Here is a 27080-nt window from a genome sequence, read left to right as displayed (position 1 = left end):
GAGAAAAGGGAGGGAAGAAGAGGAGCAAAGGGGAGGGTTTAGGGAAATAGATTTGAGAAAGAGTGAGGGAGGGAGTGTCTGTGTGTGTGTGTGTGTGTGTGTGTGTGTGTGTGTGTGTGTGTGAGAGAGAGCGAGAGACAGACAGAGCGAGAGGAGGGAGGGATTGAGCGTGTGAAGCACGCTGCCAGCACACGCTCGGTGAATGCACTGTGAACGGGAACATGCCGGAAAGCGAGTCACACATGCACACTCACACTTACACGACATGCTGGTCATCTGTGTCACACACCCTCGCACCCGTACACCTTCACAGTGTATACACATGCACACACACCCATCTCCCATATTCACTCCCTTGCACGTGTGCAATCGGGCTGAGAGAAGCCTTATACCGGAGACACAGACTTTCCTCTCACACGGACGCGGACTGTGCAGGTGGACTCGGCAGAACCACACCACACTGCTGTCACCCACCAGTAGACACTTTTGCACGCGCACCGGCAACACAGCACCCACCGTAAGGCAGAGCTACCTGCTTGCACACCCCCCCTTCCTCTGTCACTCCCTTCTCCTCATCACCTCTCCCTCCCACCGTCTCTCTCTGTCTCCCTCTATTCATTCATCTCTCTTCCCCCCCGCTGTGAAGTGGCATGAGTTTCTGAAGGACACAGCGCTCCGCTCTGCTGTGGTGTAGTGCACTGCTGTTAGAGTTGGAGAGCCTGATCCGACAGGAGGGATAGATAGACTCACTGCACTCCCTCCCTCTCTTTCTTTCCCTCCCTCTCTCTCTCTCTCTCCCCCCCTCTGTGTCGCTGTCTGTCTCTCTGTCCCCGCGCTCTCTCGTTCATGAATGTCACCTCTATCTCTGGGAAATGCTGGATTTGTCAAGTCTCCGTCTTTTTCCCTGTCTTCTCTCAGGGCGCGGGTGAACGCGACGGGGATTCCAGGGGAGCCTGAAAGATGCAGAGGAAACAAGCCGCGCTCCGTTCAGCAGAAGCCGCATCCCTTCATCAGCTTGCAGAGCTGATACCTCAGGTCGGACAGTCACTACTTCTTCCTCTACTTCTCTTGCTCTGACTGTGTTCGAGGTGGAGAATTTTTACAGGTGAAGGCAAAGAAAGGACGGGAGTCACAGGCTGTCCCAACAGTGATACTCCTGTCATTTTGGAGAGTTAATGTGTGGACCCCTTTTTTTTTGTCCCAGTGAACAGCATCAGGCTTCTTATTTTTGGGACTGAGCAGGTGAAGAGGACTAAATTTCATCGTTTTTTTAATGGTTCTGGTTTTATAATGCGACGAGTCCCGTTTTGAGACAAACTTCATTTGTGCTTGGAGTACTCTTAGACTGGGACAGAGGTGTCAGAGGGATAGCGGCTACACTGCACTGGAATTTGGGTGGATAACAACATGACTCGTCCTGGCAGAGGTAGAGTGACATGTGAAAGCTTTACTTGAATCGGTCTCCCAACCACAACGCACAAATCCCAGAAGGACATATAAAGGCAAACGACCACTCATCCAAACCTCCGTGAGCAGTGGTTGTCAGACTTGGGAGGGCTTTTAAAGGATCCACCCTTCTCTTTCCTCCACCTCCAACTCTTCCTCCCTTCCTCTCCTTCTTTTTCTGTTCCCTCCCAGTTGATTCGTCCTAGGAAGCCCCCTCCTCCGCTCTGCACCCCTCCCTCAGTGGTGCTCCGTCGCCCTGGGTGAGTGGGCAGGGGGGTGGCCCACGGTACCCCCCGACACCTGGGTGCCACCGAGCCGCCAGAGGCTGGTGAGGGGGCAGCTGGGTCAGCACTGGGAAGATGGCCGCTCTTGCCAGTTCCCTCATCCGCCAGCGCAGGGAGGTCAAGGACCCCCAGGCAAACCGGCAGATCGCCAGCAAGCGAAAGCCCTGCCCGAAGAGCAACAAGTCACTTTGCCAGAAGCAAATCCTCATATTAATATCAAAAGTTCGATTATGTGGCAGTCGAGGGAGAAAAATGGAGAAAAGACCAGGTGAGTTTGTAAAGGCCTTCCTCATTCAAATCCCCTTTTCCAGTTTGGCACTTCCCCTCTGTAACCCCCACCCAATCCCCTCTTTTTCTTTGCTCTGTTTGCTGGATAACTGAATTTTAGTTGACTTGCCAGACGACAGATTAATCCTCAGCTGTAAAGCCTGTAATTTCAGAGTTCAGGACTTAATCTGAATCTGGGAAACATTCCAGCCCATCTTCCTGGTAGCTGTACCCAACATGTCCTGTGTTTATTGTAACAGGGCTCGTTCAGGAAATGGACAGAGTAAATTCCAGCTAATACACTCAGCTCTGTAACACTCACCACAGGCATCAGCCAACCTGTGCTGTGACTTTAGTGATGACTTTGTCAGGGTGCATGTGGACACATTCACACTCATACACTGACACAGACACGCACACACACTCTGGTAATCTGCAAGCCTACGGTAAATGTGGCCCATGCATGCAGTGATTTACTGGGAAGTAAAAATGTCAAGAGGTCTCTCATTTGTAATTCTGACAGCCATTACTCTCCCTGTGCTTCCTTCAAAACAGGTTATACACACTTTGGACTAACATGTCTTGTTTGCAAGTTTTTTTTTTTCACACTGAACTAAACAGTTGATTTGTTTGATTAGGGTGACCTTGCTGCACAAGTTGCACAAGAGGGTTTGTGCCCCTGATATAAACCTTTGGGGTCTGTTAGAAAATACTTTTCTAAATTTAGATAAAGAGAGGCAGGACTGGGTCGTGAAACACAGGCACACGTGCAAGTGGCGTGGACTTGGTCACTGGCAGTGTTGCCAACTCCTCAGTAAGGAAAATCGCTATTGGCTGTCCTAAAAGTCGCTAGAAGTCACTAAATGACGTCATCACCTAATTTGCATAATTGGTCATGCTAATGTAATTGTAACCTACGTTGTTGGAGACAGAAATGACATCGTGGAAGAGACATAAAGTGAGTAAAAAATGTCCTAAATGCACTTAGAATTTATTTAGAACTACAAATAAAATTTCTTTTAGCAGTTATTGTTTTTTTAATGTCACAATTCCAACCCTGCTCCTTTATCCGGGCTTGGACTGGCAGAAGTGACCCGAAATAGGCACTCTGGTAGAGTTACTTTGTGTGTGTTTATAAGTAGTTTTAAACCTTGTGATCCACATAACAGCAAAAGAAGAACTGACTGTGTTACAGTCAGTGCGCAATTCATTTGCAGTTTGGATGCATTGGTGTGAACATCTCCTGCCCTGATAGCGCTTTGGCACAGGCAAGGTGCCCACGGCAGTACCCGCCGCTTGTTGACTGTAAGAGTGATACGCGCTTTCACATCAAAAAGTCGTCATAAATAAGTCTCCAATAACACCAGAAAAAGTCGCCAGATTTGTTGCTAGTCACTTTTTAGAAAAAAAGTCGCTAAGGTGGCAACACTGGTCAACTGGTCGACTGACTTACTTGAGCCTTGAGCCTCACTGAATTAACAAAGGATTAGGAATAGGTGTAACTCTGAGGTTAGAGCTAGCCATATATGCTTTAGAGACAGGGGAAAAAACCAAAATAGATGAAGCACATCATTTTTCAGGTATGTCATTTTATTATATTTGTGCCTTGATTTTTTTTTTTCAGATTTAACCCTACCATCAGATTAGTATGGAATTAAAAACGTATCGATAACTCGAATTTCGAGTTATCTTTCTCGAAATTTTGACTTATTAACTCAAAATTTCAAGTTACTTTTCGTTTTGAGAAAAGTAACTTGAAAATTTGAGTTTGCTCTTCCAGTCAGTAATCTACATGGAATGCCCCCTCAAAACCGGATCACAACAAATTGGTGCTTTCAAGAGTACGTTTGCTGATAGTAACGCCATTTAATTCAGCTAATAACACAAGGATTTCATCACTTGTGAAGCCACGCTGAAGATAATCAGCAATTTGTGCTTTCATGACTGGCTCTAATACTGATAGCTTAGCTGTAGTATTTGCAGCTGAGGGCTTCAGCTTCCGGGTAATAAGGAAATGACATCATTCACGTAATTACTGATTGGCAGTGCTAACTCAAAATTTTGAGTTATTAACTCGAAATTTTGAGAAAAGTAAGTCAAAATTTCAAGAAAATAACTTGAAATTTTGAGTTATAAATACTTTTTTTTTTAGTGGCAGAAATGGGCTTCCATAGATTAGGGATTTGGGGATCATAAAACTTAATTGTATATTTAATTATTTGTCTTTCTTATATTTTTTAAGCATCTAATTGAACTCAGATGATTGGGAACTACATTGAGGAATATCAACATTCTGCTGTCATTACTATGTTTCACATTATTAATAAAAGTTTTGACAATCTGAACAGGTGTGTGACCGGATGTGATAGTCGACTGACCAGTTTGGACATTGCCTTTTCCCGTCTACTTGCCCTCCGCTGTCCTTTATTGCTACTCTGTGCAAAGTATGCATGTTCCTGTGCACCTGTGTGATATTTATTAGCGGTATGCCGAGTTCTTTGTGATAATTACGTAGGGAAACCTCTGGCGTGTGAAGCAGCATCTGCCATAGAGGCAGCTGCTCTCTATATTATAATTATGGTTGTAAAATATGTTGGACAGGCCGTGGCAGTGCCAGCTCCTTGGGAAAAGGCCACGTGCGCTACCATTCCCATTGTTTAAAGCCATTTACATCCTGCTGGCTTCACTGCTTCTCACACTCCTGTGGATTTATTATCGTAATCACGGGCACGTATGGAGGCTGTGGTTTGAGACACATTACCAGCTTCTCCATTTCAAGTTATGATCTACAGAAGCCTGTGATGAGCACCGCGTGTGACAAGATATCTTCATCATGTGTGCATGTGTCATGGACCCCCCGTGTGTCTGTGTGTATGCTAGCTGGTGAGTGCGAGTTTGAATCCTCATCGTGTGTGAGTTTCTCCCTCCCTCTCAGAGATTTACCCGAGGCTACAGTTGACCCCTGGCCAGGAATAAACAACTGGAATATTCTCGAGCTGTGGCCTCTACCTCCTCCTCTTCTTCCTCCTCCTGGCATCACTTCAGACCAGCTTGCTTACAGCTTACCTTCACTTTGCTTCCAAATGCCTTCCATTGTTTCCATGGGCTTCATTTGCCTTCTTTTGGCTTATTCTGCATGCTGTGGCTTACAGTCTGTTGAATAGTCATGTATTTTCATTGGTCGCTGTTATCTGACATGAGCTCCTTTGGCTCTGGTTACCTTTTATTGGTTTCTTTTAACTCTGAGACTGTTAAATTAAAATTCAGCCCAGATTTAACTACATACATATTACAACACGAGAGCTTTCACAGTAAAAAAGAAGAAGAAACTAAACACATGAACTTATGAATAAGGTGCACATGTGCAAGTATCCCCAAGGCAGGTAGAGAAACACTGATCAACCCCAGAGCACCATTAACTCACTCAAGTTACACGTTAGTCCACAACTCACCAGAAAGCAGCAGTGAATCTTTAACTCCGAGCCAACGTTGTAACATCAGACCACTTGCAATGTGATCTGTGCTGCTTTTTCTCCTTGTTTTTTCCATTGTTCATTAAAAATCGGTCTCTGTCACCCTTACTTGTTTCCATCTGAAGTAACTGGACCTTTTTAGTCCCAGGAAGTCTAAAATGTTTGATGGGTCTTGTTGTGTGTTTAAAAATAAAGCCAATATTACTAGTCTGCTGGTTATTGAAGAGATTGCAGGGTTAAAGTGCTTCTACATTGACTTTACCTTTAAGAACCTGGAAGTTAATCTATCTTTGCTTCCTACTCTATAGTGAATGTTACACAGCTTGAGTTATTGTTGAATGTTCTGATACAACCTATTGGAGAAAAATGTGGAAAGGTTGGTAGTTTTGATACCACTTATGATGTGCTGCAGGTCTTTTCCAGGGAACCCCAAAGGAGATTACACAGCTTGGTGCAAATTTAGGTGGGGATTCAATCCTTTGACGAAGCACACAAAATGCCATATCCTATAAGTAAGCAGAAAGCATTAGTGAAATGATTTATTCAGCCTACCAGAGCTCATTTAATTATGTAATCTTGTAGTGCCATTTTGAATACATTAACCGATGGAAAACTTCAAATCTAGAGAGTTGTGTGGCATGAGTCAGCACAGATGAGCTGCTGTGTGCCAGTTTAACAATCTGCCCACCGTATTTACAGACCAGTGTGTCAGGGACTCTCCACAGACACCTCAAACGTGCACCTCAGTCTTTCCGTATGCCTGTAAGCGTGCGTGTTTACGCTATCGTGTGTCAACCGCTCTCTGCTAGTACGTCACTACATTGTGACTGGATACTTCAGGTTCCCTTTGTTGAAGACCATTTGAGGCTATTGCAGGAGAGGAGGAGGTGTACTCTGAAACAATTGTGTGTGCGTGCGCACGTATGTGTCCTCAAACATTCGCTTTGTACCTGTGCTGTAGTGACGGCCGGAGTGACGTGTGTTTGTGTGTCCTGGCCCGACCCACATACATCTCCCCCTTACCTTCCCTCTTCTACTGTCACCCCATTTCTCCCGCTATCTCACTCCTGCACCTCCACACACACACACACACACACACACCCTCTAACCCTCACCTAAACCATACTAATGATGCCCCAGCACTACAGCCCACTCAGCTTATAACAAGGTCATCTTGCCCCACACAAACACACACACTTACACACACACAAACCACCCTGAGCAGAGACACAATTTCAAGTACAAACATACAAACCCACACACTCATACAGGGACAAACACAAACAAATGATGAGATTTTATGATAATTTAGGTAGAGTGTGTAGGAGAGAGATAATTTCACCCCGGCTTTGTGCTTGTGTGTGTAAGCAGGGTTGATATGATCTAATGAGGATGTTAAGCCGCCTATTGGATATCAAAGCGAAACCAGTATAGCTTGTCTTGTCCTCTGACTGCCGGCTGGAGCTGCTGTGGAAACCCTCCTCTCTTCTGTTAACAGGATAGAATAACACTCGGAGTTGTTTCTGCAGCACGGGGGCCAAGTGTTCATCCAGCAACGGCAAATTGGTGTGTGTGTGTGTGTGCAGCACAGAGAGAAAATCTGCGTGCATTTGTATCAGAGACAAAAGAGGAATGACAGTGTGACAATAGTGGGCATGCACACTTCAGCCTGACTCTGTGTGTGTGCGTGTGAGTGTGTCCGAGGCTCATTGTTGTGTCGTGATACATCAGGGCACATCAGCTCCTCTCATTAACACACACTGATTTATCAATAACGTGCGGCAGCGTTTGGAGAGCACACATTGAACCGGGGCGATTTACTGCCTCGTAGACCGGACACTCTGGACAGGCCACACGAGGGAGGACTATATTTCTTTCTCTGCCTCTCTGTTTGTCTCTCTCTTTATCAGCGTTCTCCCTCTCTCCTCCTGCTGGTCAATCCATCAGCTTTCTCCTTCTCTCTCTATCTCACCTCTCTTTTTTTCTCTTTTCGCCCATAGCTTTGATCACCCCGATCTTCCTCCACACACACATACACTTATCTTTTCAAGGACATCTTGCTTTCTTATAACTGTCCGTCTCTCAGTGTCTTCCTGTGTCTAATCATCTTTTCTTTGGTCCTTTCTTTGTTTATTCACTGGACACTAGAGAGACTCTTGTTATTGTGAATCCATGTGATGTAACATGTGGTTGAGTTGTTAACTGATCACCAGTGGGTGTGATGCATGCCCTATACCAGCTTTATCTTCTAAAATTATACCGGTGTACTAATTTTCAGCAGATGATACATTCTAGGAAAAGTTCAACCCACCATAGACTGTATGGATGTGATAGACCTTGCCACTGTGACATCACACATTGGTGCGCCACCGCAAGGTTGCATTTATCACTATCAGAAAACAAACTTATTATCCACAAAGACCAAAAATGTTGTTTTTACAAGGTTGTAAACTGGATTTTAACTGCAATGTTATTGGGCATTACAGATAAAGTGACTGGAAAGACAACATGTCTATTTAATTAACCCTTTAATGCATCAATTATGACAACAACAATCAGAATTTCATGCATGAAAGGGTTAAATAACAATAATTACAATGAAACACGTCATACATCTATAGTAACATTAAACGACCAGTGGGTGGCAGGATATGGAGTGACAGATCATTGCCCAATGTAATGGTTTATGTGCAAGTGCACCATCAACACTGACACAAATAGGAGAAAACAGCCTTTGAATAGCTGTCCACTGTAGTGACAACTATGCGTGAAAGGGTTAAAACCACAGTCCTTACCCAACATTAGAAAATGGCCCATGTTTATTAAAATGCAACTATAGACAGGAGTTTAAAAGACAACACTTCAAATATTTGTAGCTCTTTCAAGGGTCCCAAAAACACACTCTGATATCACTTGAATTAATTGCATGTTAAAGAAAAATGGATGGATGGATTTAATGGAGACATTGTTACCAGAAAAATCTCTGATTCAGCTTTTCATGTGGTGCGAGTTCACAGGAGCCATCGTAAAGCACTTTTTGTGTACCACATTTTTATTTTCAGTTTCTCTGTTACTGACAGTTAGTTAGAGATAACCAGCCTTCAATCTGCTGTCAGCCAAACTACTACTACCACATGCTTCATGCAGTGCATTAGTAGCTGATTACATCCATTGTTTTATAACCGGTTCTGCTCTCCGTCTTTGCCAGTGCGGCAGATGTTGTGTATGAAATGGGGCCCAGAATAAATGATTCAGAGATGCTAACATTTGCCCTGTGTGATGATCAATGTGGGCTTTCAGTCCCGCCCCTCCCAAACAATTGATTTATGGAGACAACCGGCGTTTGTTTTTGCTGCAGAGTTTTTTTGGATCAGCATCAATCATCATTATCAAACAAAATCGAATATTTCTGGTGGAAGTGCCCGTATCTGTGTGTGTGTGTGTTGTATTTTATCTGGCATCTGTCTGAACTGTGGGTGAGCGCTGATTGGGACACGTTTGGTTTATGAAGTCTAGTAGTTCCTACCCTAGTAGGAATAAAGCGAGCTGCTTATATGGCATTTTGTTGGCACGACACGGCACAGCGAGGCACTGAGTGCGTCAAAGTGTAATTAGAGCAGGGCAACGAGTGCCACGATGAGTTTCAGATCTGAAGACGTTGCTCTTCAAATGACCTCCAGTTGAGATCGTATCACACACAACTGAAACTCAGTGTTTGTGTGTGCATGGGAAGACGTTTGAGTTCATCAATCCTAATACTCAACATCCTGCTTTGGCATCAGACACTGTGATTTACCATCTTGAGAGCCCGAGTAACAAATAACAAATAACGTCAAGCCAACGCTACCACCATCACCACCAACCCAACATCGCCTTTCTCAATGTCACAAACCCCTACAGGAAGACTGTCCCTTTAATCAATGCTTGTAGTTTAACCCATTATATTAACATGCTGAGGGCAGCGAAGCCATCATTTGCATTTGATATGCAATCAATTTGCCGCATGGTCTCTGTGCGGAGCCGGGCGAAACGTGCATCACATGGCGATGACAGTTTAGGGGTACAGGGAACACAGACAGACGTACGACTGCAGCAACAATCAAGCGGCACGAGACCCTTCTGTCTAACATGATGACACACAGCAGTGCAGGGAGATCCACATAAGCACACAACACACACGCACGTACATGTCGTGGTCACGCGTTCGGAGTCTGATCTCTCTTTCAGCTCCACCACACAGTGTCCCTGACCGAAGTGAGGCTCTCCAAAAGAAAACTCATGAAATCAGATGCCATTTTTATCTCCCTTTCTTACTCTCTCTGTGTGTGTTTGTGTGTATAAACCTCTCATTCTAACACATACGCACCACATCAAAAGTGCTGTCGAGTGATGTGCAAAGATAAGCTGGCCTTATGGGAAAAGTCTCTGTGTGCATGCTTTTCTGCTTGCGTCTGTATCTGATTACGTGTTAATTTACTCTGATCACAGGGTGGTGGTGTAGGATTTATTGACAGGTGCTCTGGCCCGTGGCAGATCAGCACACAGCACACACGAGCAACCCTTTTCTTTATAGCTTCTTTATATAATTCTTTTAAAATGTTGCTAACATGGGGTTAGACTTGTTATGTTTTCTTCTATAACTGGTCATAAGAAGTAGATCTCCAGGCTTTCTGAAGGTCTTTTAGAGTTTTTCTTTGGACATTTCTTTTCACTTATATCAGTCCAGTCCTTGCACATGATCATTTTCAGAGGAATAACTAAAAGGACGAACCAGTGTTGTGTTGCACTGACAACAAATAATTTTAAATTATTTTTTTGGGCACTTTGTTACTAATAACCTGTCATAAAAATATAATTTGTTCGATTTTCCTTTAATTGAATCAACAACAAAAAAATACCACTACCAACAAGATGATTCTTAAAGAGCTCTTAGCAGATTAGCAAAACATGCTAATCTGCTAGTAGTTTAGCATGTTTTGCTAATTGGCTAATGTCCCTACAAAATTTGAGAAACTGGTTAAGTGAAGGACAAAAGAAGAAGTGGCAGGCCTAAGAACTATCTGCGGCACATGAACAGCATAGAAAGTCGTGTCTTTAAGAAATAGGACAAAAGATCCAGCAAAGACCTGACACAGGGCTTGAATAGCTTCATTTATTAGCATGACAATCCCAAACACGCTGCCAGTTAAAGCATACCTGAAGAGGAAAACATACCATTGATCACTGAGAGCCTGGACATCAACATTAATAAAGCAGTGTGGGATTATCTTGACAAAGAATGAAAGAAAAGAAGAGCTTTGAATACCCTTTAAGAAGCCTGGAGAACTATTATTGAACACCACTTAAAAAAATTACAAGAAAACCTGTCTAGAAGAGTTCAAGCTGTGTTGTTCAGGTTTTTTTTTTAGTTTTTTTTTAGTTTTTTTTTACCTTTTTTATTATAGGTTAGCATGTTTTTCAACAAATCCCTGCACCTACCTCCTGTTTTCCTAGAAAAATATAAAGAGTGTGGTTCAAGACTTTTGCAATCTACTATATACCAACCAAAGTGTGATCTAGTTTCCAGTCCATAAACTTCAGCTTGCACAAGTCATTCAAAGTAAATTTATAACAGAAAACCTGCCCAATGAGCTGGGTTTGGACTTTAACAGCCAGGGGCTTCTAAGACTGCTATGAATGATATTAACCTAAATTACAAGATCCAGAGCTTCTGGCATATGATCCATCCAAAGAACTCAGTGTGGCAAGTGGACTACTGCTGCTTTCATTCCAATTTTAACTAAATTCCTCATGGAAGTGTAATACTGAATCAAGTGTCCCTTTTATTGATGTCTGAGCAAGAGCGGCTATATGGCAGCATACTGTATGATAAACAGGGCTGCTTCCAATATATTTGTATTTTGCAGTGAAGAGAAACGTATTCAGCCACAAACACAGGGAGACACAAGCACACGCAGGACCAAATCCCAGGACCCCCACAGATATTTACCACTTGTCCTGTACTGTATTTACAGTGCTGTTTCCAAGTCACTGCACGAATAATCCTGCATTACGCCTCTTACGAGTGTCTATAGAGAGGCAGCAGAGGCAAATGTCTTCCTTATATAATCATAATTGATTGTGTTAGTGTACAGACATTGAACAGGTACAGCTTTTCAGACAACTCTCCAACGGATACGCACACAATGTGTGCACAGTAACACAAACACTACTGTACTTGTTTTGGAAAGAAATGTGGCAAATTGCATAGACAGACTTGCAGTTTACATTTGCAGTACACACACACACACACACACACACACACACACACACACACACACACGCACACACACACACACACACACACAGGTGATAAAAGAGCTGCAGTCTACACTGTATCACCCTCTTTAGGCAGGTCTGTAGTTTTAATACTGTGTAAATCTTAAACTGGAACCTACAGCACACACGTTTCTTATGTAAAGGATTTTCTGTTAATTTCTTTTATATGTCACACACATAATTCATATGTATATGCATGTGTTTGTGTGTGTGTGAGTCATCTTGCTGATTGCGGCATCCTGTCTACCTGTGTGTTGTTCCCCAGCGGTACACAAGCACAGGTGCATAACGTGCCCTTCACTTTAATGTGCCATCAATCTGGAAAGCTGGAGGCAAGCCAAAGTGCAACCTTCCCAAGCCACTGCACACATCACGTATGGACACACGCAGCCATACGTGTGTGTGCGGTTAATGTATGGTGGAAATGCTTGCCTTAACATGAGAGTTTGCATAGAATCGAGAGGAGAATTTCTTCTAATCCCGGGGCTTTCCCTGTGCCATTAAATTATCCATCATGCAATTAGGATGTCATTCATCAGAAATGGGCAGAGACGGATCGAGAGTGATAGAAGGTCCTCTTCACCATTTATTAAGTCTGCACTGAGCATTAAAATCTTATAAGTCAAATGAAAAATTTCAATTTGTAGATCTTTGATCAGCCTGCTCTGTTATTGTCCTTAAACCAAGCAGAAATATCACAAAAATGTCATCTCTCAATTTTTAGCAAAGATGAATTGGCATAATAATCTGCAACCAAATTTTTTAAGGTGTAAATTGGACACGAATAAATGCTACACTATATGGTTGAATTTTTGTGTGTATAAGCTGCAATAATTAGCACTCTTACACCAACTATGTTTTAAGCATCTAAATCAGTGGTCACCGAATGGTGCACCGAAGCCAAGTGATTATATCATAATTATTATTATAAGTCATGGTCCTTGAGATTTGTTCTGAAGTGGTGTAATTGAAATCAAACTGAAACTGGTTCTTTGCTAATTAGCATAAAAGATGCTTGCAGCTACAATAACATCAAATGTTTGTTTGGAAAAACTCGTTTTGAAACTGTGAAATGCCAAAATCCAAATACATGTATGCAATGTACGTTTATATGTAGTCTAATAATTTGCCTCAGCTGCTTTAGCCTACTTCCTTTTCACAAAATAAAAGGAAATACTTAGCTTATCCTTTACATCTTACAGGGCAAAGCTAGCACAGTGGGCTACTTCTATTTACTATTTCTCTTACTTCATCATGCAGCACATCTTGGCGAGCACAAGCTCTCTACAGGAGTGCAGGTGTGTTGCTTGAGTGGAACAGCTCGGTTATTAGTTCTTAATTTGCATACTTAACATTAAGACAAATGCATCAGTGGCAGCTGTCGTCGCGGGCCGCCTAACGGGTATTAGCGGTGTAGAAACTATTGGCGTTGCAACTGCTGTGTTTACACAACTCTGCTAGCCAGCAAGACAGCGGCTGGTCTAGCTGTACACTAACTGCACCTTATCCGGTCTTTAAGTCTGACATCATTAGCCTTGTCTGGGCTCAAACTCCGCTGCAGGTCCATAAGTCAAACAATCACTGTGGCATCACTGAGAGTTGAAAACTGTCTAAATTCTTTCATCTGTGATAAAATGATCAGTGTGGCTGCTTTACCAGGTGTAACAATTACGTTTAACATCCAGGCATCCATGAAAACGGAATTTATGACATTTAACGGAGTTAGAAATTAGCAGGAAGTTAGCTCGCTACCTTCCATCATACATAAATACAATATAGCATGTCCTGACTGAGGGATTTTGGAAACAAATTAAAACGTACAGCTCTGCTATCACTTCCGACATAAATGAAGACAGAAAACTAAACAGCAGTGACGTTTGTAGGGTTACTGAAGTTTGGCTAGCTGGTATATAATGATGTGCTACGTGACCGCTAGTGACACAGCTATGTTAGCATAATATAAACACGCAAACTTTTTTCCACTCAATAGTTAACATGAGGATTCTCAATGGTCAGCGACAAATGTAATCACATGGCAGGATGCTGTAAACAGACCAAACTTCAGCCAGGAGAACAACTGAGAGAATCCATCCACAATATGAGGTTAGTCATTCATATAGTGCTGCATGAGCTGTAGTTACATCCAGAGATGGGCAGTAACACGTTACTTGTAATCTGATTACTTTTTTCAGGTAACGAGTAAAGTAAGGAAATACTATTGCAAAAATGGTAATTAGATTACCATTACTTTCCTGCAGGAACGCTGCGTTACTGCGTTACGAAAACCGTGATTTTTTTGCGAGAATGTCTCATGACAGTGACGTAAGCGAGTGCGACGTTCGTGACAACAGCTGTGTGCAGATCAACAATGGATCATATATCGAGTGCGGGAGACAGTATGAGCGTGCAGCGTTTAAACCGTGGAAGTACTGACTTTATTTTGAGTTTGATTCCATAAAAAGTGACAAAACATTAGCGTCCGTTGTGCGTGGGAAGAAAACTTCTTTTTACAGCGAAAAAAAACCCCTAAACTTCCAAGCAAGCACCGAGTGCGCAACGGCGTAATGGGAAACTCACAGAGAAACTCGCGGATTCTTCAACTGACCGCGGCACACCTGCACCAGGGTAAACATCCACCTAACCCACTCCTGCTTTACAGGTGAAAATAGAGCAACAGGATCGCTAGTCTTTGATGTTATTTATTTTCAGCTGTGTTTTACTTGCATCTATTTGAAAGACTGAGTGTAAACACAAAAAAATATTTTATTTTATGTGCTGGAATGTGCAGAAAATAGGTTTAAATGTTAAACAAATTTCTTCCAGTCAGAGAATGGCGCATATAATTAAATTTTTGCTTGATGCATAAAGTTAAAAGGTTAAAACTAATAAAACAATTTTTAAAAAGTGTCACGGCTGGCGGAGTGAGCCGTGTGGAGTGGAGGAAAAGGAGGACCCAAAATGCAGCAACTGATGATACGAGTGAAGTTTATTTACACGGTGGCAGTGGCAAAAACAGGCAATGAAGCATGAGTAATGACAAACCTAAACTGGGAGAAACTAAAGAGCAAACCTGAAATCTACAAAACTGAGAGCGGAGCAGAGAGACGTAGACTAAGGAACAAGATACCAAGAAACACAGACGAGCCGACAACGAACAAAGACCGACACACACACACACACACACACACACACACACACACACACACACACACACACACACACACACGGTAATCGGGTAATCGCACACAGGAGGGAAGAACAGCTGATCTGAATACACATGATGACTGGAGGACACAAGCTGAACACAATGACAATAGACACAGACCTTCAGAATAGAACAGGAAATCTAGGGCACGAGCCTTCAAAGTAAAGCAGGGAACACAGACTGATTTACAACACGACACGGGGACATGAACAGAGCACCAAGGACAGACACAGGTAGGGCTGAATACACACCAAACTTCAGGTTCAACCCTAAACTAATACAAAATCAGAATAAACACGAGGCACAAAAATGACTTCAAAGAAACACAAAACTCTGGGTCAAAATTACCCAGGACCATGACAAAAAGAGACTTTTCCATTTGATTACATTTTGTATGATGAATTATGCAGAAAAAGTAGAATTGGGCTGAAAGATCTATTGCTTTATCACCTATTCAGGTTGTAAATCGTATTTTTAAAAAGTAACTAAGTAACTAAGTAATTAATTACTTTTGAAAATAAGTAATCAGTAAACTAACGGGATTACTTTTTTGGGGAAGTAATCGGTAATTAGTTACTGATTACTTTTTTCAAGTAACTTGACCAACACTGGTTACATCGTACAGTTTTAAAAACTGAGCTTTAAAATGATTAGCAGTAATAAAAGTTTTTAGGGGCTTTTTGAGAATAAATAGAAGAAAATACAAAACATTAAACATGTTAAAAACAGTAAAGCCATATTAAACGAGACTACTTTGGGCCCGGAAGCAGGATTTGTCACGTCATCACTTAAAGACCGGATACTGACAGACGATGTGCTTTGCTTTCATAGCTAGGGATTCCATGCCTTTTACCGTCTCAGTAAACTACGACCCATAGTGGTCAAGCAATACTAACTTAATTCTACTAATCTGAGTTTGACATACTTGCCTTGCAGCACTGAGTGGATGATCTTTCACCAACCTCTCTCTTCCACCGCGCTTTCCAAAAGCCATACCCGCAACCTTGTGGTTGTTAGTTCAAATTCATTGGCCAATGTTTAGCGTCATTTCGTTATGTGTCCCAACATCCAATGGCATGTCACATTGTTTTCATGACCGTGCCCTCGCCCCAGGTGCAGAGGCCTATTTCTGTTCAGGAATGTTGCAGTTCCTACCTCTACATTTATTTTTTAAAATATATAATTAGCACAGCATGGCCGTGCAATGTTTAATGTTTTTTTTTTTTTTACGTTTTTATTCATATTAATTATATTTTCACTTATTACCTCTGAATTATTGAAACAGACCAAGATGACATAAAATTTTCAGCAAAATTATCATTCAAATACTCCTTTAATTATTAATTGTTCTCATTAATTTTTGATCATTTTATATATTTTTCCATAGTATTACATTTGAATTTAACAGTTCACAGTTAACAATGTAACTATGCATATGTATAAAAATATATTTAAAAAATAAGAAAATATGTTTTATTACATTTACAGTGATTTTATGTTATTTTACATTTGACATGTAAAATCACAGTTTATTTATGTAAATTTAATGATATTCTAGAAAAACAGTAAAAAAAACTGTGAACTACACAGTAAAATAGAGAAGGTCTCTCCTTCCCTTCCCCCCGAACCAGTCACTACAGATGCCTGCCCCTTCCTGAAGCTGGTTCTGCTGTAGGTTACTTCCTGTTAAAAGGGAGTTTGCCTTTCCCCACTGTCACCAAGTGCTTGCTGTTAGGGGGTTGTTTGATTGTTGGGGTTTTCTCTGTGTTATTGTAGGGTCTTTACCTTGCAATATAAAGCTTGAACAGGTGACTATTGTTGTGATCTGGTGGTATTTAAATAAAACTTAGTTGAAGAAGCAGAAGAAAATGGATGGATTGACTTGATGTTTTATTCTGTATGACCAAAAGCAAGTGAATGGGCCCAAAACTCATCAGCAAAGTATTTACTGAGGTCAGGACCCTTTTTCCCCATTAGACTTCTATAGGACCAGAAGTGTTTGTGCAGTCACAGTTCAAGTCAGGTTTGACTTATTTAGGAGTTACTTAAAGAATCTTTACGCAAAAAAGCTAACGCAGTCTGCTTTAGTCTGATTCCGTCATTGATATGGTTAAAATATTTACCTGTTCTAAATTTGTATACAGATATAGAAATGAAAATTATACCCAGCTCAATGAGCTGCTACTGTTATGTGTGGTTATGTGTTTATGAAAGGCAGCCAGGGTACCTAGCTGTTTTTAATCCTTAACCTCCTAAGACCCGAACTCTTCCATGGCATGCATTTTTAATTTCTCTTTGATATTTGGGCATATTGAATGTAAAAACAAAGAATTACAGATTTGTTTTTCTTTTTTACCTAATTTTTGTTTCCAAGAAAAACGAGAGCTACATATAAGGATATTCGTTTAAAATTTTGATAGAACAGTAGCAGTATAATGTCCTCATAAGTGGATATCAGGTGCTTGTAGAGCAAAATTGAGAATTTTGGTCTAAAAACCCAAAATGTGATGTCCACATATGTGGACGCCATATGCTGTAAGCCACCCAAGGCCTTTGCGCCATGAAGACAGCCATTCAAAGATATTTATCATCATTATTTTTAAACCATTTGAGTTTCATTAGACATGCTGAAGTGGTAAATGATGGGAGTGTCGGGTGCTGACATTCAGTAAGGTCACAATGCAGATTTAGACTCATGACGTTTTCTTCCATAATGACTCAAATCTCCAGAACATCAATCACGTCTTTAATAACTAATAAGTTAACCCATGTTTTCATGCAGGCATAGGTGGTGAAGCATTGAATACTTACATAACTTATAACTTATTTAACCCCTTTTTCATCACAAATTTATGTCCGTCTTCTCTTAAATGTAACCTCATCATTTCAACACACCTTATTGCAGATCTGCAATCAGTTGTAGGTTCATTGCACATTCATACAGGCTGAGGTATTTCACATATGTAGGCTTGTATGTTTATGACAGACTAACAAGCTAATGCCTAGTGCCTAATGCAGAGCTGAGGAAATTCCAGTGTTGTGTACCAACTCTACCCATTCACATAAGGCTATGCCAGCGTCTTATATGCTTTCTCTTGAGTGCAAGGACGTTTCTTGGTTGATTCTAATTGAAAAAACAAAACTGAAAAAAGACCTTGTGATTAGGGTTGGAAGACCTCTCAAACGATCAATTCTCAAAAAAGTGCTCCAGCTTACTACACATAAGTTCTTGTACAACTATAATCCAAGTGAAAATGAACTTTATTTGACTTTTTAAAATTGTATTTGTATAGCTCTCTGCCACTACACCTTTCAGATGCCGGTAGGTGCTGTTGTTACTTTGCTGTGTTTGGCTAAGTTTTGTACTTCTTCTAACAAAATGCAGAGAGCGTAGCTGAGCGGTGTATCGTGTGTCCGACAGGTTTTCTTTGTGATACCTGGTTCAACAAAACCTAAGATCTCAAACAAAGATAATGGCTATCATGGCAGAAAAAAACCCTTTTCCGTTAAGCTACGATTTCTGCTTCAGGCTCAGTGCACAGAGCCTTAAACATGTCTGACACTAGGACTGACACTTGACTCTTCTTTTACACAAAACAAACCTATCAGGAAGAAACCAGAGATAAAACTTATTCTTGCATTATCTAAATTCCTGAAACAGAATTCATGTAAATTCCTTTGTGCTTACAGTTTGTGCTTCTTTAATGCGACTGCATGGGGCCATCTGGGTGTATCAGCCCCACAGGTTTCATGTATAATGTGTTCTGTGATCTTTTAGTGTCACTTTGGTGCTTTTTATAAAAGATTTTTTCCATGACTCTGAACACAACCTGGTCCACAGCTTGTTATATGTTCAGCATAAGTTACCACGGCAATTCTAGTGCCAGAGTTAGATGCCCCTCCCACTGTCATGGAGGAGATCTTTGCCTAATCTGGCAGATGATTGGCTGACAGATGTAAGGAAGCTCACAGGGGCGTACAAAACTACAGAACGTTTCTCAGATGTTCTCTGGTCGCTCCTTCCTTTCACCTTACGTCAACCTTCTTTGATCTTTATGTTAGTTCATGTTTAATAAATTATATTTTCTTAGAGTAGTTCTCTTGTGTTGGCTCCTTCTCTGTCATTTACCTCGAGCCATTTCCTGACAAATGGGGGTTCTCGTCATCTTGGGTGCAAGAGATCCAAGGCGGTGATGCTGGATGATTCTCCTATTTGACACAAATTTGCATGAGGACATAGACAAGTGAGAAGAAGTGATTGGACACAAGACAATTTCTTAAATAAAAATAAATAACCATAAACATAGAATGTGGGTTAATCCCCAGCGGTACAGTTTCCTAATAGCTTGGAAAAATGTATTCTCCAGGGTCACATGCTTGCTTGTATGTGATTTGTTAGCACAGCTCCTTTCTCCAGTTGGAGAAATGATTGACCAGTTTACTATGGAGCCAGAATTTTAAACAGGGGAAACTACCCATCTGTATTCATTAGAAACTGCAACAGGGTAATGACCACAAAGATTGCATGTAGCAGATGGACAAAGCTGTCTGCCGGTTTATTGCATGCACTGGCAACACAGAGAAAACAATTTAAATTCAGAATATGTGTAAATAACATGAACAGCTGAAATCAGCAAACATGAACACAATGTTGGGCTGAATGAAGGAAGGGAAACACCAGGGCCCGACTGCACACAGGGCTGTCTCACAGAAGGCTGTGTCTCTGTCCATATATGCTACCATAAAATAAGTGTGATCCATGCGAATTACACTATCAGTACAGCTTCCTCAGAGTTCCTGGCAGGCGCATCGACACAAACATTTGCTGTTTTTCTAAGTGTGAAATGAGGAAGCCGCTGATTTTACTATAAAACTGTGCAAATGCTGTTTTTAAAAAAACAGGAATGTGGGCTATGAAGTGAAGCATCCGCTGCTTCCTCTTGCTCTCTCTTAGACTAAAATTGAGATGGGAGATGGTGTGATTAGAGCAGACGAGGACAGACTGAAGTTTGACCTCTAGCTGAGGATATGGAGAGAGTGGATGAGGAGGAGGAGGAGGAAGGAGAGATAAAGAGAGATGTAAGTGGGATCCCACAGGTCAGAGGTCCAGCGGAAAGAGAAACGATGATAGTTGTGTTTTTAATGTGATCAGAATTCAGATGGAGGGATTTTTCTTGTGCTGTGCTTTTCTGAGTATTGCTTCGTTGAGCATGAATTGGACAGAAAGGTCTATTTTAGTAGCTGCTTGTCATGTCTGGGTGCAGTAGGTGCGATTATTCTTACAAAGGTGGAGGCTGATGGAGGGTATTGACTTTTTGTCAGCTCTCGTTGAACTAGAGACTTTTTGGAGGGCTTTAACTTTGAAGAGCTGCGAAATGAAGACATTTCTGTTTGGACCTGGAGATAAAATAAAAAAAACCACCCTGACAAAGAGGGAGTGTTTGTTCACGCCAAATCTACTTGAACCTTTGAGCACACACACACACACAGGTCCTTTTTCATATACTGCTGCTTAACCTACACACTGTGCTGGCTGCTCTGCCATCAGAGGTAGAAGTAGAAAAAGAAAGTCTTAATCCAAGAAATTCAGCTTCATACGGACCATTACTCATTCCTGTGTTAATGGGCTAATAACTGAAAGCTTTAAGTTAAGACAGAATGATCCAAAACATGGCACCTCTACAGGTTTAGTAAGCTAGTTAAAACAATTTGATTTCTCTTGAACCCCAACACTGCTGTGACTGAGGGCAGGAGTGGGAACATTTGGTTTTCCAGGCTCTGACGCCTGTGCGTTAGCCCCAGAAATGACAAGATCTCAGCTAAAAGCTCATACAAACCATTTCTACGACCAACAAACGCAGCTAAACAGCAAACTATTAAGAGCGCAGGTAGGCACATTTTGCGAAATGATGCAAACACAAAGCTCCAAACACCCATTCACTCGACAGCACATAACGCAAATTAACTGGACCAGCCACAAAGACCAAAGTCACGCTTCACGTTTGAAAAACAGTAGCATGAATTGAGCTTTCATTCCAAAACTTAAAAATTTGCGGTTATGTCTCATTCCCTGAATAACTCCATTTCCCACAATGCCTCAGAGCTGTTTCTCATCAAAACACAACACCAGTTTTCTGCCCAGTTACAGCGATTTAATTGGATGACAGCGAGTGTCTCGAATTTTGCGTCACATGGAATTCTCGCCTTGCAATCGGTGATTTATGGGATTGATATAAACGCAGGGATCTTACTGTAATTCTATTGGCTCATTTAATCAAGATCACGATTGGCTCAATCATGCTAATAGAAGCCAAAGTTACTGCCCCTCAGAATTTAAAGTCCCGGAAATTATTTTCACTGTGCAAATTACATTCATGCAAGCCACATTACGAACATGTGTGGGCAATTCTTTACAAAATATTCAAAGACAAGCATGTTTCAAGCAGGTAAATAAAGTAAAATAATTTCTGCTGTTCAATAACTACAACATTTCAGCTCTCACAGACTGAGCCAAATGTGCCAAACTGCAAAATGACTGGCTATGTCTTCACTAAAACCTCTGTAACTTCAGCCTCAGCCTTTGCATAGATAATTTCCACACATTGATTCATGATTTTCTGGAGTTTGTTGTCTACTACAGCATATTTTCAAAGGGGTTATATGCTATGAAATAAAATAAATAAATAAGCAAGCAAATCTTATTTTTCTGTGATCCATCCTCAGTTACCTTTATGTCTGTGAAGGTTCTCAGTCATCCAGGTCATCGTAGTCAAAGGAGCTTGCAAAGAAAAGCGTCTGGACTTCTTTAAGTTGCTTGAAGACCTTTCACCTCTCATCCGAGAAGCTTCTTCAGTTCTTAGGGTCAAATGGTGGAGAGTCCCAGATTTAAACCCAGTGGGAGTTTCCCCCCAAAGAGGGACAAAGGACCCCCTGATGATCCTCGACCTAATCACATGAGCCAAGGTGTGAAAATGGGTGTGGGTCACAGTCAGCCAGGGTTTCGGGTGAGCTCATTGTGAAACCTAGCCCCACCCTACACAGCCAAATCTCCAGTGTTAAATTAACACTAGAGAGTGTCTATATGGGTCCACACCTCTGAGTGTTAAATACAACACTGTTGAGTGTTAAATTAACACTTTTGACAGTGTTATATGTTTAAAAGTAACCTAGTCAGTTTTGAAGATTAACAATGGCTAACACTGAGCAGTGGTGATTTTCTAACACTGGAAAATAACTCAAAATGTTAGAAATATTCCAGTGTTAGAAAATCAGCAGTGGCTGTGGAAGTGGCTGTTTGGTCTCTCCAATGTAGAGGTCTGGGCATTCCTCGCTGCACTGTACAGCATACACCACATTGTTAAGTCGGTGTTTTGGAGTTATGTCTTTCGGGTGAACCAGTTTTTGTCTGAGCGTGTTGCTGGGTCTGAAGTACACTGGGATGTCGTGCTTGGAGAAAACTCTCCTGAGTTTTTCTGATACACCGGCTACATAGGGGATGACAATGTTGTTGCGTCCGTCCTTCTTATCCTCCCTCGCTGGTGTCTGATCTTCTTTTCTGTGCCTCTTTGCTGACTTATGAACGCCCAATTAGGATAGCCGCATGTTTTGAGTGCTTCCTTTACATGTGTGTGTTCCTTCTTTTTCCCTCCAGGCTTAGAGGGAACATGTTCTGCCCGGTGGTGTAGGGTCCTAATTACTCCAAGTTTAAATTCCACTGGGTTTAAATCTGGGACTCTCCGCCATTTGACCTTAGAACTGAAGAAGCTTCTCGGATGAGAGGTGAAAGGTCTTCAAGCAACTTAAAGAAGTCCAGACGCTTTTCTTTGCAAGCTCTTTTGACCAGCTACCTTTACAAAATACCATCTTCTGTAATATTTACACCTCTGATGAAGTCTCACAAGCATTAGCTTTATTTTGATACCAAGATTGTTTATACAGAGTTTGTAATTGCAGACAAGTTGAGCAGGAACTTAAGAAAAAAAAAAACCCTTGGGGTTTAAGAGGTTTAAAGAAAAGGGGTGAAAAAAAGCTTCAAGGACTTAAATTTTTCAGGAGCTAAGGAGATAATAAGGGTATAGGAGGAAAGGAAGCAGGAGGCAAAAGCCATATATCTTGGAAAGCCAGAGAGATACAAAGATAGGGAAGAGGAAGTAAGAACTAAAAGCACTCTAAAACAGCGAGGAGGAGATAGTGAGATAAGGATAAAGAAGGACAGAGATAGGCAGGTGGAAGCAAGGAGGGAGGTAAGAAGAGGAGGGGATGTAGGGATAGGAGGAGGTTTAAGGATGGAGAGGAGGAGAGAAGAAGGGAGGAAAATTGGGAAGGTGTAAGAAGGAGGAAAAGGTTCGAAAACTGTGGATTGAGAGAAGAAGGCAAGGCTGGGAATAGTGGTGGTGGTTAAAGGTAAACAAATTAGGCTGGAGTCAGTACATGGCGCTCTGAGGAACTTTTATCAGATAGATTATCTGAAAAATACCCGTGTGTGTGCGTTTGTGTGTATTAATGAAGGTTTCAGCAGTGAGCAGGAGAGACCTACATGGATAAGAAACAGAACATGTGAGAAAGACTGGATGTAAATATGAACATGCCGTGTGTGTGCGAGCGCTGTCGTGTAGCTGAGATTAGAGTCCGGGGGCAGGGTCCTTTCTTTAGGAGAAGATAAGCAGACATAATTAAGAGGCCATCAATAAACTTGCTAATAAGCACTCCACGTAACAGACAGACGGAGTGAGCGAGGATCATGTGTCATCGTGCATGTGTGTAACGCAGGGAGGGAGGGAGCCGTGCTCACTTTGCGAGCGTCTTTCATTTTTCCTATCAGGCGTATCTGCTGGCTTAGATAACTTATCATTATGAGATATATCCTGCCTGTGACACATACACACTGTCGTCTCCACTCCATTTGCATAAAGAGGGCTTTTAGCGATGCCCTTGTACCCTCAATGACAGTATCTCTGCATTAGTCAGTGTTCACACACAGATATCCTCACGCAGAAGCATTGCGTATTAATTGCTTAACATTCTGCCACATTTCAGTGAAAGGATGCTAACGAGCGAAGCGTAATGTTTACCATGAAACGCAGAATTATTCAGCGGGACAACAGCTTCACAGACGGCCTCTCAGTGAGGTCCAGAAAGCCCAAAGAAGCTGAGGGCAGATAAAGAGAGTGGATATTTGGTAATGAGCCTTTTTAAGTTTTTTTTTTTAGCAAAGAAATAACATCAGTGGACGTTTGGTGCTTTGCACTGAGAATGAAAGTCAACAGAAGTATGACTGATTTATGTGGATGATAAAGAACAACCGTCGGTGGCATTTGTGAAACTTTAGATTTCAGTTTAGAGCGACAGGTTTAATAAAATGCATACAGACAGAAGAGTTTCTCTAAATACTGAATGAGAGTTACGTACCATTATTCAGCAGGATATACTGGATTTAATTCACACTAACTGAATCCTCTTCCTTCTTCTACATGTCGAGGTAAAGTGAGCTCTCGAGCATCAGCGGCAAATATTCTAACCCCCTCCCACACACTCACCTCGTGGAGCGTGTTTTGCTACGTGTGACTTTCAGCAGAAGTCTAGATGTTAAGATTAATGTCAGTCAGGGAGCTGGGGAGTGCTTGTGTCGGAGAAGTAAACAACATGTTGAAGTGCATGTGTGTGCACGAATCACGGTTTACATTTGATCGTGTGTGAAGTTCAGGTTGCGTGCGGGGAACCATTCTGGGAAACACTGACTGGGCTGCAAAAAACGAAAATAGGAGGAGCATTGATTCTTCCTCCGCAGAGATCCGATCTGATACCGAGCTTGTGCCACGTGCACCGCTGAGCTGGAACTCTCAATGCATTTCATTCTTTTAGTTCTTTTAGTTTGAAAATCCAAAAAATGTCTGTCTATTAAAAGGCTCAGCCTGACATGCGAGTCAAAACCCTGCTGTGGAAATGCAGCTAATGCTCACATTACTGTATATTTTATTCTGTGAATGCAATTTCCAAAAGATTGGCATTCAATTTAAGAATGTGCACACGTTATACTTACACACTTGGACACTTGGGCAACTGCTTTATTGAAGCCTGACGTTGCAGCGCTCAGACTGTAATGTGTAGTGTCAGCATGATGTACAGCCTAGAGGTTGTCCACTGACAGTGATTTTGTGGACTTCCATGTGTTTCTGAATTTATAAAATCAAACTGGCTGTAATATTGTAATCAGTCCAAAAGGAAAAGCACTACTGAGAGCTCCTGTCCAGTGTCTGGTAGAGCTGAATGATTAAACATAAGCTGATAATGCTAAATGCAGCTTGGCAAAGTCCCAGCCCTAAAAGTCCCTTATGAATCCAGTATATTACGTACATTCATCTATTCATTTGTCACAGTTGTTTTTATAGGGTGTAATTATAGGAAAAACAAAATTAGCTGATTTGTGCGGTGCCCAGCAAATAAAGACTTCTGTCTACTTGCTGTGTAGTAATAAAGCTTTATGGTGACTGAGCACTATTTATTCAAAACAGACGGTGGGATAAGAACGTGGTTAAAGGAAAATTGAAGTTTATATATGTCAATTATTATAAAACTGCACTTAACAAAGGTATTTGCTGACGTTGCCAAACTCTGTCACTGCCCTTAACCTGCCAGGCAACCAGATTGTTTTTATGCATACATGAATGAATGTGCAGTGTTGCTTACAAATTTCACAATATATATGTATTTGTTTCTCTGAAGACATATCCACATTTCTGTATATATTTTTTTAAATCCACAATTTTTTTTATAAAGATTCGTCTTCTTTAGAAATGTATGAAAATACATAATGACAATATATATTAATAAAATAGAGTGAATTTTAAAAATGTTGCCAACATTATAATACACTGACAATTTAAGTCAACTAATTTAAGTTTTTTCTACTTTACACAGCAAAATAGGAATATATTTTTATTTGATGATCGAAAATATAATTGTCTACCTACTAACTAGTAAAAGCAAAAGATTAGACAGAGTAGAACACCAGGGTGAAAACAACATCCAGATAAAGGGGAAAAATGAATGTGATAGCAATAATATAATATTCTATCAATCATTTTTAAAATACTATTTTTAATAGTGTCGAACAAGCTATTCATTAGCTCACTGCTAACAAATGATTAGCTAAATGTCCATTTGAAACATGATGTCTGTGAAGTAAGATTTTGTTGCAAAGTTCTATTTTACATAATGGTTACACAGTTTATTTACAACGAAATCTGAATAGCACATTGATAGCTGTGGTCAGGGGTGGGCAACTCCAGGCATCAAGGGCCGGTGTCCTGCAGGTTTTAGAGATCACCCTGGGTCAGCACACCCGAATCAAATGATTAGTTCATTTTAAGGTATGTTGAGGAGGTAATTTAGCCATTTAAATCAGCTGTGTTGAGGCCTGGAGTTCCCCCAACCCCTGGCTTAGGTAAAGCTCAGATCAACACTGATAGTTCTGATAACCTCTTTACACAGCTGGTTTCTCATCACGCCCATATTACTGGTGAATTTAGCTAGTGAGATGTCATGTCTGACATTAAATGGCTGCTATTTTAGCCAGTTTACATTAATGTTCTGGTTGTAGTAATATAACTGTTTTACTCAAGGAACATAATTATTAGTTTAAATTCGTGCTGTCAGCATTAATGTCGTTAAAATGACGTTAACGCCATAACCGCAATAACGCGGCAAATCTCCGTTAGCGCGTTAGCGTGGATCGCCCCTTGCGTGGGGCTGGATGGCACTAAGGCGTTAACAAGCTAACCGCGCTAACATGTTGATGCTGTGCAGCCCCACGCACAGGGCGATCCGCACTAACTCGCTAACGGAGATTTGCCGCGTTATTGCGGTTATGGCGTTAACGTCATTTTAACGACATTAATGCTGACAGCACGAATTTAAATTATTATTAGTATTAGCACTAATCAGTGTTGGGTAAGTTACTTTAAAAAAGTAATTAATTACTAATTACTTAATCAATATTGTATTTAAAATACTTATCTAATTACTGTGTCAGAAAAGTAACTTAATTACTCAATAAGTAATTTAACTAAATACTTCTCAAAATCCCTA

At 41.3% G+C, this 27080-nt stretch overlaps 1 protein-coding gene across 2 annotated transcripts in view; it reads left to right on the top strand.

The window, feature by feature from the left end:
- The first annotated feature begins 450 nt into the window (after positions 1–450).
- fgf11a (fibroblast growth factor 11a) overlaps positions 451–27080 on the top strand; it is a 104521-nt gene continuing 77891 nt past the window's right edge. The window contains exons 1-2 of one of the 2 annotated variants that reach the window (XM_026161601.1): positions 451–517; positions 919–1998. In XM_026161601.1, coding sequence (XP_026017386.1) covers positions 1806–1998 — 193 coding nt within the window. In that variant the 5' untranslated portion in view covers positions 451–517; positions 919–1805. Of the gene's footprint in view, positions 518–654; positions 1999–27080 lie in introns of those variants that run through there. The other variant, XM_026161600.1, reaches the window with a different exon arrangement.

This window comes from Astatotilapia calliptera, chromosome 3, assembly GCF_900246225.1.
Source record: "Astatotilapia calliptera chromosome 3, fAstCal1.2, whole genome shotgun sequence".
Lineage (NCBI taxonomy): Eukaryota > Metazoa > Chordata > Actinopteri > Cichliformes > Cichlidae > Astatotilapia > Astatotilapia calliptera.
This window is presented reverse-complemented; position numbering and strand designations above follow the sequence as displayed.